At 39.1% G+C, this 13702-nt stretch overlaps 1 protein-coding gene across 4 annotated transcripts in view; it reads right to left on the reverse strand.

Moving 5' to 3' along the window:
* LOC309511857 (uncharacterized protein) overlaps positions 1 to 13702 on the reverse strand; it is a 51866-nt gene that overhangs the window by 6037 nt on the left and 32127 nt on the right. For 2 of the 4 annotated variants that reach the window (XM_082187206.1, XM_082187205.1), the window contains exons 1-2: positions 1319 to 1423; positions 395 to 443 (exon numbers count right to left, since the gene is read on the reverse strand). The exons of 1 other annotated variant lie outside the window; for it this stretch is intronic. In XM_082187206.1, coding sequence (XP_082043332.1) covers positions 395 to 438 — 44 coding nt within the window. In that variant the 5' untranslated portion in view covers positions 439 to 443; positions 1319 to 1423. Of the gene's footprint in view, positions 1 to 394; positions 444 to 1318; positions 1438 to 13702 lie in introns of those variants that run through there. One more of the 4 variants, XM_082187207.1, reaches the window with a different exon arrangement.

The following is a 13702-nucleotide window of genomic DNA, read 5'->3' on the forward strand; positions in this document are numbered from 1 at the left end:
AGGGACAGAACATATTGTTTTGTATGTACAATATGGATGTATAGACAACATCAAACACGTAAACATAAACAGCCACACGTATTGCTGTAATAATATAATATATATCGGTATATTTTTTTTCTTCAATGATTTATTATAGACCATTAACCCTACCTTTATGCCTAGACATAACCACTTTTATAGAGAATAAAATAAATAAAATGCAATTGCACAAAAATGTCCAATGACCAATTTAGTTACAGTATATCATTAGAATGTTTTTTTCCAAACAATTAAAAATATATATAAATTATAAGGAAAGAAATAATAAAAAGCAGAAAATCAACGATCTTGGATATTCTTTAGGGGCCATGAAGTTTGCATAGGGTGACAAAAGCACACACTGTGCACTTACGTGTACACCACATCTTGTAAAGATGGTACATTGTGGGTGAACATGGGTTCTGGGGGAGAAGAGCATTGTTATGTGTAACTGCCAAATATGAAGACAGTTAGGAATGAAATCTCTAGAAAGGAGAAATCTGATAAAATGTACAGTAAAGAATGTGTGTATTGCTAATGCCATGGACGGAAACGCAAATAAATGTATTGACACCAGTAAATAGAGCACTGACACAGGTAATGTAACAATTAACGCAAGCAGGAAATATGTTAACCCAAGAAGAAGCAACATGTGTGTAAATGAAGAGATAATGTGTTTCAATAGTGATTATAAAAGCGGGTCTTTAGAGCTCTCAGCGGTGGAAGATCTTTTGGAGAGAGAGAGAGAGAGAGATCATACAAGCAAGCAGAAGCCAGCTACAAGACCACATCCTCAGATTACTGCTCACAAATAACATCAATATTTATGATCATTTTATGTTGTGTTTTTAGTGTATTTTATGGTCATTGTCCCACAGCAATCAAAATAAATATTACATGATGTAATCGTTAAACAATTAGAGAAATGTTATTAATTTTTAGACATGAAAGTGTGTTTTTGTTTAACATTATATAATCCATAAGTTAAATTGTGGCGTCACTAAATAAGTGTCTGTCCAAATATAAAGTAAATGTATGTGTGGTAGAACCACACTTTATGTAAAATACATAGGGATTCTAAATAACGATAATAAATTAATAATGATAAAATACGACACTTCAGTTGTGTTTTTTAATGGTATAGACCTTTTAATAATGGCTTTTTAATGAGTGCCTTTCTTGCTTTGTGAAATGTTTGTTGGATAAATTAAACAACAACATTGTTGTTGTATTTCTTTGGATTGTTAAACAATTTTTTATATTTTTTTAAGCATCATAATAATTTGAAAGAAGTTACCTTATACTGTATCTACAGGTAAAGTCTGTGTGGAACAGGAGACTGTCTTCGATTCAGCTGTCAAGTTGAGAAGACTTATGCACTGTTTGACAACTGTTTCCTCATATATCTACATTTCCTGAACCTGCCACACTTTTACTTTCATTTCTACATAAGTGTGCTGAGAAAATAAGTTTCTATTTCTGAAAAAAAAAAAAAAAAACCAGCAGAAAGGAAATGTCACGTTGTTGTCAGTTTACATTGTCTACATGTTTCCAGAGCTCCTTACAGTGTTGTTCTGCAATTGTTGATGAAGCAATGAACATTTGAGCATGAATTATAAAGATTTGGATTACAGCACACAAATAAAATGATACATTTGTATGATCATTGTATGTTGTATTTTTAGTGTATTTTATGGTAATTGTGCCACAGCAAACAAAATGATGAGGAATGATGAGGAACAGCAGAGCACAACCTAACACTTTTTGACTTTTGTCAGTTTGTGTAAATAAACATTGGGTTTAGAGTTTTTTTTTTTTTTTTCATTCATTTCACAAGTCTAATTGAATTATGTGCTTTTTTCCCATTATTACAGAGTTTACTTTTTTCTTTATTTACCCCAAAAATAGAAGTAAAATGTGACAACATGCCCCATGATAGCTGGGGCACATTTTAACATAATGAGAGGCATGTTCTAACATGACCATATGACAGCTTAAAATGTTATCTGATCTAATGAAAAAATATGTACAAGACAAAGTAAAATATTTTGCCAATATAATTAACTTTTTTTAAACGTACAGTATGGAATTTTTTCTCCACTAGGGGTCGCTAACCTCTTTACAATAACAAAGGCGAAGTTTGATGACGCAATATTTGCTAAGAATTATGGATCTTGTCGTCAACGTCAAGCCGACCGATCTAATAATGTTTATGGATGACTGAATACATTGATGCTTTTATCATGACATGTTCAGTTAAACATGCGCCCTGTCACAAGCGCGGCAGTTCATCTACATTAGACGGTGTAATGAAGCGTGTGGGTTACTACATCCAACAACCGAACATTTTAACTTACCCTCTCGTAACTTCTGCATCCTTTAGCTTGGACTACAAAATTGCAGTGAGAAAAAAAATGGCGGATTGCTGGAAGTTTTGGGCCGGAAGTCGATGTCCTTATTTGGAAGTTCCGCTGCAAATACTGTGACGTAATAGTTGAAAAAACGTCATAGATGACAGAAAAATCTGAACCGGTTGAAAACTATGACCAAAACAGAATATAAAGATTTCAACGAAGCACCTGAAGAGAATAATTTCAACTTTTCTGTACTTCTAAACACTCCAAATATACAACAAAATGCATTTAAGGGCTAAAGAAGTGGATGATATGTCCCCTTTAACTCTCTAAACATTTAACTGATTGTAAATTTTTGACATTGTTTAATCACAGTGCCTTGATGCTCTCTGGAATACGATGTGCTCTGGCTTTTACTTTGAGAAGCATTCTGATCTGTGAGTTAGAGCCCCGCTGGTGTAAAGAGAGGCCAGAGGGCCCTGATTTCTAAACATGTAAGATGATTTTTTATTTTCGTGAACCCGTTTCAAACATGGTAGGACCTACTTCAACTCTCTCTAAAAAATGTAAGATGAATTTCATTATATACTTTTTAGTAAGATATATTGTATAAGCATTTCATTATATACTTTTAAAGAATAGGATGTTTTTCAACCTTAGTTTAATTTATACACTTTTAAAATGAACAGAATGTTTTATGTAAGATGATTTTTTATTCTTTTGTTTATCTAAAACTGAAAGAATTGGTTTCAGTAGATTTTAGTAAGATATTTTTTATAACCATTTCATTTATACACTTTTAAAGAACAGTATGTTTTCAACTTTAGCAAGATATTTATTTTATAAAGATTTCATTTACACTTTTAAAGAACAGTATGGGCCCTATCTTGCACCCAGCGCAATTGACTTTGTACAGCGACGCATGTATCATTCCTATTTTGCACCCGCGCAAAGCGGACTTTTCCCTCCACAGAAGCACGTCGGTTAACTAAGAAATACACTTGCGCTCCCCAGGGCGGTTCAGCGCAAAGAGGAGGCGTGTTCCGGCGCAAACGTTCTCTCATGCTATTTTGCAGGTTTAGAAAACAATTGCGCCACTAACCAGGAAAAAATAGTTTAAAGTCAGTGGCGCGTTGCGCATGTTATTCATATGCTATTTTAAGGGCGCATGCTTGGCCATAATCAATGTAGCGTGTGCACAACGCGCACTTTGATTCTCTCATCTACACAGAAGCAGCAGTTTTCATTTTTGCAAATCATACATTATTACGATAGATAGATAGATAGATAGATAGATAGATAGATAGATAGATAGATAGATAGATAGATAGATAGATAGATAGATAAACAATTTATTATAAAAGCATACATCTAGCTTACACATTTACCCAAATTAACCGAAGTTAATTTGGGTGGGTTTCTCCATTTCAATGTAACTTCTCTCTTTTACGGCCGTGACGAGAGCGTTGCTCTCCTCGGCTGTGAACCGCTCCTGGCGCACGCCTGGCAAATCCGCCGTTACAATAGCAATCCGCTATGGAAAAAGCGCATCTGCTCTTAAAGGGAATGTGAGATGACGCTCTGATTGATTTATTTCACGTTACGCCCAAACCACACCTATGAATAATGAAGCTACTTCAGACCAACCCATTTTAGATTTGCGCCTGGCGCAAGAGTCATTTATCCCGCCGGGAAAATAGCAACAGCGCCGAGACCCGCCCACAAAGTTACTTGCGCTTTGCGCTTTGACACTTGCGTTTCAGATCGTTAAAATAGGGCCCTATGTTTTATGTAAGATGATTTTATTTTTGTTTATCTAAAACTAAAATAATTGGTTTTAGTAAGCTTTTTATTTTATATTCTTTTATTCATCTAAAACTAAAATAATTGGTTTCAGTAGATTTTTATATACTTTTAAAGAACTGAATGTTTTTCAACTTTAGCAAGATATTTTATTATATATATTTTAATTTATACACTTTTAAAGAACAGAATGTTTTCAACTTTAGTTTAATTTGCAAAATATTTTACAGGATAGAATGTTTTTCAAATGAATGTGAAATAACTGAATGGTTTTCAACTTTTGTGTGACGTTGTTTCAGCGAACAGCACATTTCAGAAGGGTGGGAGGGAGCGCCTGTGACACCATATAACCAACTTGTGACACCAACTTCAAATACCCGTCAAAATCACATGATCTAGGGCTAAAAAGGTTAAAAAGGTCAAAAAGCTTCTGTCAAAACTACATGATTTAGGGCTAGCTAGGTCATAGGGCAAAAGCTTCTGTCAAAACCACATGATCGATGGGTAGCCGGGTCAAAGGTTAATCCCTGACCCCCATACCGGAAGTTCAACCTGTCAATCAAAAGGTCAACCGGAAGTTCAACCTGTCAAAAGGTCAAAGGTCAAAGTCATTAATCATTTTGACATAAGCTGTCTGGTAAGGACTACTCCAGGCAACCGTCGATTTCTTAGCCTATCGCAAAAATACCCATTGTCCTGTGTTTTTCACGTTACGGGACGAGGATGCCCCCCTCGGGTTTGGACGCATTAGCCTATCCAAAGAGTGCTGCTCTACGCATTTCTTTCCCTTTGCCTCATAAAGCCGACTCTGGCCAGGGTGAGAGAACTGAGCCTGACTCTGATTTTGATAGCACCCAGATGGCCCAAAACACCTTGGCTCTGCCATGACTGATGCACCTCTGCTGCATGCCCAAGCCAATGGGGAAATTTACCACCTTCATCCAGACAGTGTTGCCCTCTGAGCCCGGCCTGAAAGAGCGTGAACTTAAACACATTGGGGCTCCCCTCATGTGTTGTTGCCACTATTCAGAATGCTAGGGCCTCTTCTACATCAGCCTTTATTACTCTAAGTGGTGTGTGTTTAAGGAATTGTGTGAAGGGCACCAGTTGATATCACATCAGTGCTCAGTTTCAGATGTTTTTTTTTCTATATTTTTGGTGGGAAATCTTTTTATACTATTAAAGTTTATTTAGCGGCTATCACTGCATGTCATGTTAGGTTTGACAGCACTATGGTGGGTTATACTTATTCCTAGATTTATGAAGGGCACATGCCGTTCTCTTTCAGTCACTGGAAGACTGTTTTCAGAGTGGGAACCATGAAGTCCATGGGACTTCTCCATGGTACTGGAGGCATTGTCTCAACAGCCATTTGAGCCCCTGGGAAATATTCTCCTTAAGTTCCTGTCTTTCAAGACAGCTTGCTAAAAAATTTTTTTTTGTTTTCCTGGCCTGGTTTTTCTCAGGCCCAAGCTGGCATTAAAGCCTAAATGCTTCCCAGCGTTCACATGTAAGGTAATTGAGCTTTACGCTTTGCACCCACCTCCATGGAGGATCAGGACTCTCTGGGCCCTATCTTGCACCCAGCGCAATTGACTTTGTACACCGACGCATGTATCATTCCTATTTTGCACCCGCGCACAGCGGACTTTTCCCTCCACAGACGCACGTCGGTAAACTAGGAAGTGTATTTGCGCTCCCGGGGCAGTTCAGCGCAAAGAGGAGGCGTGTTCCGGCGCAAATGTTCCCTGATGCTATTTTGCAGGTTTAGAAAACAATTCCGCCACTGACCAGGAGAAAACTAGTTTAAAGTCAGTGCATACACTTTGATTCTCCCATCTACACAGAAGCAGCAGTTTTCATTTTTGCAAATCATACATTATTACAAGGAAAAATATTAGATATTGTAGGTCTTGATAAGCCTAGGGCTTCTACCTATCCATTTTCGAACAGTGTTATTATTATGCAAAAAAAAAAAAAAATTGTTTTGTTTTTCTTGTTTTTGTTTTATTTTTATCGATGGATATTTCATGTGTTGCTGTCTTTGGTTTAATTTATTTTTTAATTGTTCGAAATAAAGATTTCATTCATTTATTCATTCATATTAACACACAAGGAAAATCATTGTTGTGTCCATGAAGATGTAAAAAAATAGGCATAAATCTAGCTTACACATTTACCCAAATTATCATATGCCTGTTTAACCGAAGCTAATTTGGGTGGGTTTCTCCCATCCCCAATGTCACTTCTCTGTGTTTAACGGCCCTGACGAGAACGTCGGTCTCCTCGGCTGTGAACCGCTCCTGGCGTGTGCCTGGAAAATCTGCCGTTATAATAGCAATCCGCCAAAGAACAAGCGCGCCTGCTCTTAAAGGGAATGTGAGATGTCGCTCTGATTGGTTTATTTCACGTTACGCCCAAACCACACCTATGAATAATGAAGCTACTTCAGACCAGCCCATTTTAGATTTGCGTCGGGCGCAAGAGTCATTTATCCCGCTGGTATAATAGCAACAGCGCCCAAGACCCGCCCACAAAGTTACTTGCATTTCGCGCTTGAAACTTGCGTTGCAGATCGTTAAAATAGGGCCCTCTGTGTTCAAAGATCAAGTGCAATCAGCTCTTCCTCTCTTGGGGCCCCTCATACACAGGGAACCCCATTTCTAAGCAAGCTTCACTCATTTGCGTGTGGAAGCTATTTCTTTGGCATATAAATCTATGGGAGTGCAGCCTCCAGGGGGCCACAGAGCACACTTATATATAAGACTTCTGGAACAATGTCCTTTGGACAGATGAGACCAAAGTGGAGATGTTTGCACAATGGAGAAAACCAAACAGCATTTCAGCACAAACAACCAACTGTCAAGCACAGTGGATCGACATGAATCGACCATGAACTCCTCTGCTCTTTCTGACAGCTAATATTAGCTTAAATTGGGTCATGCAACAGAACAATGATCCCATGTACTCCAGAAAATCTACAAAAGAATGGCTGAAAAAGAAAAGAAGCAAGCTGTTGCAATGGCCCAGTCAAAGTCCAGACTTCAACCCGACTGAAATGTTGCGACAGGACCTTAAGAGTACAGTGCATAAACAAATGCCCACAAACCTCAATGAACTGAAGCAACACTGTAAATAATACTGGGCCAAAATTCCTCCAGAACAATGTGAGATACTGATAAAGTCATATAGAAAATTATTACTTCAAATTATTGCTTCTAAAGGTGGTTCTACAAGCTATTGAATCATAGGGTGTACTTTGTTTGTCACACACGGCTTCTCCAATTTTGCTTAATTTTTTATTAAATAAATGATAACACAGTGTAATATGGCATGTGTTGTTGTTCATCTGAGGTTGTATTTACCTAATATTAAGACCTGCTAAGGACCACATGATCTTGTTTAGCATGTTCAGATAAAACCAAAGAATTCAAAGAGGGTGTACTTTCTTTTTTACATGACTCTAGAGTATACAGTATATAGAAATTTTTTCCCCCCATAAATCTAAGTTCCCACTGACCAGTGATTTGAGGGAGCAATAATTCAAGTTTGTATAATGGCATAATGAATGCATATGACATTATACCTTCAAGAATGTTGCCACTTGGTACAGGGATTTTGCTGGGCAGTGGTTAAAAGCATTAATCAACAACACTAACATGACTTTTTCATAAATCAAAAAAAAAATGTCGCTCATGAAGTCGAAATGCATATGTCTACATTTGTAACTGGTTACCACAGCAACCATTCAGCTTGACATTCAAAACGTCACATTCTTGAGTGGGAATAGTATACAGTACAGTAAGTGAGATGGCTCTTTACATTTGCAGTTAAGGCATTTTAAAGTGGAAGTGACATGGTAAACAATACATGGAATTTGTCCTCTGCATTTAACCCATCCAAGTTAGAGCACACACATTATGAACAGTGAGTAGTGAACACACACACACACACACACACACACACACACACACACACACACACACACACACACACACACACACACACACACACACACACACACAGTTTATTACTATTTTAAGTACATGTAGTAATGTGTCACTACGTCACCTTAATAAATTGGGTACACTTTATTTTAAGGTGTCTGTGTTACAGTGTAATTATACATTTAAGAACTGAGTAATAATAATCAACTACATTTAACTACTTATCATAGGGTTAGGGTTAGGATCAGGGGTTGGTTTAGGGTTAGTTGCATGCAACTAAGCACAATTTATAGAAATTACTACAGTAATGTAACAAGTGTAAGAAAGACACTGTAAAATATAGTCTTACCATAAAGGTTTACTCATTATTTTGTTCCTATTTCAATGATATTTGGCTCTTTTTGTCCAAATGCTGTTTGGAGTCACTCAGTTTTTTGTTTTAGAAATGTAACATTTTGTTTTGATTTTACTCCTTTGATTTTACGCGCAGCGACTCTACCTGCGCGACTCCACCGAGCAAGGACACCAGAAAGGCACTTAAGTATCTCCTCTTCCCTTTCTCTTCCCTCTACTTACCTTATTGTTCACCTTAATCAACATGTGCTTTCAATACATTCCTGTTATCTCTCGGCACCGTCCTTTCATCACGCGCAATAGGCAGCGCAATACTGCCAATCTGCGTCCCATCCTCACATCCTCACATACTCCTCTCTCTCTTTCCGTGGGTCTATGGAATTGTCAGTCAGCAGTCAATAAAGCTGACTTCATTCCAGCCTTTGCATCTCATTCTACTCTTAGTATCTTGGGCCTGACTGAAACCTGGATTCGTCCAGAAGACTCAGCAACCCCTGCTGCTCTCTCTAGCAATTTCTCCATCTCTCCTCTGCCGTGTCATCCTCTCTTCCCCCACCCTCACAATTCTCATCTCTGGATGTGAATACCGCAACGGACACCTTATGCTCCACTCTAATCTCTTCTCTAGACATTATCTGCCCTCTCTCCTCCAGGCCAGCACGCGCTACTCCCTCTAACCCCTGGTTATCTGAGGTTCTTCGGGAACACCGGACCGAACTCAGGGCAGCGGAGAGGAAATGGCACAAATCAAAAGACGCATCTGACCTGAGTATGTATCAATCTCTCCTCTCCTCCTTTTCTGTTGATGTTCATGCTGCAAATCTTCATACTTCCACAACAAGATCAACAGCTCCTCCAACACACGATTACTCTTCAAGACATTCAACTCTCTCCTCTGTCCACCTCCACCACCTCCCGCCTCCTCCTTAACTGCTGACGATTTTGCGACCTTCTTCACCAACAAAACAACAGCTATCAGCAGTCAGTTCTCAGCTCCACACACACAGGAACCCAGACCGACCCCTTCCACAGCCAATACCCCTCTGTCCTCCTTTTCTTCGCTAACCGAGGAAGAAGTATCTACACTTCTCCTCTCCAGTCACCCTACCACCTGCCCGCTTGACCCCATCCCCTCACACCTTCTACAAGCCATCTCTCCCACACTTCTACCATCACTCACACACATCATCAACTCATCCCTCCACACTGGCACCTTCCCTACAGCATTCAAGCAGGCTCGGGTTACTCCATTGCTCAAAAAACCAACGCTAAACACATCATTTGTAGAGAATTACAGGCCTATCTCTCTCCTACCATTCATTGCGAAGACACTTGAAAGAGCTGTCTTCAACCAACTAACATCCTTCTTGTCTCTAAACAACCAGCTGGATGTCAACCAATCTGGCTTCAAGAAAGGACATTCAACTGAGACTGCATTACTGTCAGTCACAGAAGCCCTACGGATCGCAAAAGCTGCTTCCAAATCTTCAGTCCTCATTCTCCTGGATCTGTCTGCTGCCTTCGACACGGTGAATCATCAGATCCTTCTGTCCACCCTCTCATCACTGGGCATCACAGGAACTTCACTCCACTGGTTTGAGTCCTATCTCACAGGTAGGTCCTTCAAGGTCGCATGGAGAGGTGAGGTATCCAGAGCACATCAGCTGACCACAGGGGTTCCCCAGGGTTCAGTTCTTGGTCCCCTCCTCTTCTCCATATACACCACATCACTGGGACACATCATACAGGCACACGGTTTTTCCTACCACTGCTATGCTGATGACACACAGCTCTTCCTCTCCTTTCAACCAGATGATCCCACAGTAGCTGCACGGGTCTCAAGCTGTCTGGCGGACATCTCCACATGGATGAAGGAACATCACCTGCAGCTCAACCTGGCAAAGACTGAGCTTCTCGTCCTCCCTGCCAATCCATCTCTACAGCACGACTTCACCATCCAGCTAGAGTCATCATTAATCACCCCATCAAGATCGGTCAGAAATCTTGGAGTAACATTTGATGACCAGCTGACCTTCACAGATCACATTTCAAAGACAGCTCGATCATGCAGGTTCGCACTGCACAACATCAGGAAGATCAGGCCTTTCCTAACTGAGCATGCAACACAACTTATCGTCCAGGCCCTGGTCATCTCTAGGCTTGACTACTGCAATGCCCTTCTGGCTGGACTCCCAGCATGTGCGACCAAACCCCTACAGATGATCCAGAATGCTGCAGCTCGTCTTGTCTTCAACGAGCCCAAGAGGGCCCACGTCACTCCTCTGTTCATCTCTCTGCACTGGCTACCTCTAGCTGCTCGCATCAAGTTCAAGGCACTGACGCTTGCTTACAGAACTATCACAGGCTCAGCTCCCTCCTACTTTCACTCACTCCTACGAGTTTACATCCCTACCAGACACCTACGATCGGTCAACGAGCGACGTCTCGTGGTTCCATCACAGAAAGCCACAAAATCACTTTCCAGAACATTCTCATTCACAGTTCCATGCTGGTGGAACGCTCTCCCAACCCTCATCCGGAATGCAGAATCCCTGACAACATTCAAAAGACAGCTGAAAACCAATCTCTTCCGTGAGCACTTAACCTTATAAAAAAAAAAAAAAAAAATTAAAAAAAAATCCTTTCCCTTTGAAACATCACTTATCAGGCTTATGCTACTCTGAATAATACCTGAACTTCGTATTTTGAGCACTTCTTGCGTTGTTGTTGCTTTTGCCTCTTTATGATGACTCGCTGAATTTTGTCCTAATTTGTAAGTCGCTTTGGAAAAAGGCGTCTGCTAAATGACTAAATGTAAAATGTAAAAAATGTACTCCTACATTAAAACAACAGTTTAACAATTTCTGAAACCGATCTTAAGAGTACATTGAGGAATACACAATGTTAACACATACTACCAGATTGTTCTTACTTTAGATCCCTTGAAGAAAACACCTGAAATTTCCTTTTTATGTTTTGTTTTTAATAATCAGCATATTTTACTTTCAAGAAGGCACATTTGCACACAATTTAGCTAAAGGCACACCATCAAAGGATAAGGGCATGTTAAAAAGGCAAAAGCAAGGTAAATGTCATATGCATATGGTTTATACTGGATGGAACATTGGAAAGATAGAAATTAAAAACTATTTACAACAAATTGTATGCATTTGATTTATTTTTTATTGATAAACATACATGCTAAACCACTATCATACACCTGAAAACCTGTCCATGCATGCAGTGATACCACAGTCAAACACATTCTCCAGTGTGCAATTATTTCTCCCAGCTAAAGAGAAATTACATTTTGCTTAAAAAAACAAACAAAAAAAATAAATAAAAATAGAAACATTCTAAGCATTTTATCACCAGAACCAATATATGGAGCACAAAATGTCATGCTAGTTTAGTACACATAGCCTATAGTTCTATACAAAATGAATGTTTAATCTGTAAGCAGTTAAACTTACATGACCTATGAGTTAATGTTCTAAAACTCAGTCATCAAAAAAATCTCTGACTGGAAGACACTGTCCAGTGTGGGAGACAGTGTTGTAGTCGAGTTACCAACTGTCGAGTCCGAGTCGAGTCTCGAGTCTCCAGTGTTCGAGTCCAAGTCCGAGTCACCAAAGAAGAGTCCGAGTCATGTCCGAGTCGAGTCACCATTACCTGAGTTCGAGTCCGAGTCGAGTCTTGAGTCCCCAGTGTTCGAGTCCGAGTCGAGTCATCAATGTTGAATCTGTGTTATATTTCAAGACTGCCTACATTTCTCTACTATGGCACCTTTTAAGAGATTATATAATTATAAAAGAGGGTCTACACTAAACAAAAATTACACCACTGTGTTAACAAATACAACTTTTGATTTAAATAATGTAGGCTATTTGTAGCCTAAATGTTAAAGTTTACATTAACAATGCTGTAGAAGTGCAGTTTATTAATAGTAAATGTTAACTAATGTAGGCTAGTTTAATAAATGGAACATTATTGTAGTGTTACCGATTTGTTATACACCGATTTAGATTTCAGACGTCTTGTGAGTTCGTTGTTGGACGCTGGACTGTTGTTTTAACCATTCATTAAAGTGAATCGGTTCTAAAATTTGGATTTCTCTGACCTACATATGTGCATTTTAAGGTGTTTGAAGGCCAAAAAAATTGGATAACAATAGCTTTAAAAGCATGTCAGTGGGCAGTAGCATAAATTATTTGTCAAGCAGATAACAGATTCGTTCGTAACCATGAGAATGAGGATAAATGTTGTAATGAATGATCCACAGTACAAAATGGAAATGCAGAATATTTCTGCTTATTGTTGACAATACACAATCACATATTCCAAACGGGAATGGCCTTAAATGAGAAATCTTTCAAGTATTATTTTGCATAGATGTTACATTTCAATCAAACACCAGAGCAATCTTTTTGTGTCCAGAAGCAAATGAGCAATTTATATATTAGCATTAAAGATTGGTTTCAGCAACTTTTTTTCTTTTTAAAAGTTAGAAGAAGTTGGTTTTCTTCTTTGATTAGTGCCAAAACCATAGATTAACTCAAGAAAGAAAAAAGTTGCTGAAACATACTTCTTGGGCTGGTGTGGCTACAGTGCCAGGGCTGAATTAATCATGTTATCTTATAACCCCAGCCCCTGATGTTTTTAAAACCTAGAAACGCCCCTGCATATAGCCTGAAAACATCTCATCTGACAGAGGACTGTGCGGCGGCGTTATTTATTATTATTTATATTGCTGTGAGAATGTTTGCTGTTGCGCGCAAATCCTGGAGATATTATAGGATAGGCTGAAATCACTCATGTGGTGCATCTCTGTGTGAGAGATTTCAACAATCACCAGTCAGAGACAGCAACAAAGAACAAAGCACAATGAAATAAAGCATCTTATGATTTTGGGGGTGTTACATGGGCTATTGTCTGGTTTCATATTTGTCAGTCAACTTTTCAAAATACATTTGGGGCCACACTCAAAACATTCGGGGCTGAAGCCCCGGCAAAATCGACTGACGCCGCGTCTGATGTCAGCTGAATGTGCGGAACGATTTTCAGAGAAGGCAAACGTTTTTTTTTGTTTTTGTTTTTGCACAATTCACACCCTGCTGTAATTCAGGAGAAAAAATCTCTGAATGCTTCACGTGAAACTTCGGTCTTCCGACCTTTTACTATCGTGTCAAATGATTTTGATTAATATGCGCGAGGGAGAGGGAG

Source organism: Leuciscus leuciscus (assembly GCF_965113295.1).
Source record: "Leuciscus leuciscus genome assembly, chromosome: 12".
Classification (NCBI taxonomy): domain Eukaryota; kingdom Metazoa; phylum Chordata; class Actinopteri; order Cypriniformes; family Leuciscidae; genus Leuciscus; species Leuciscus leuciscus.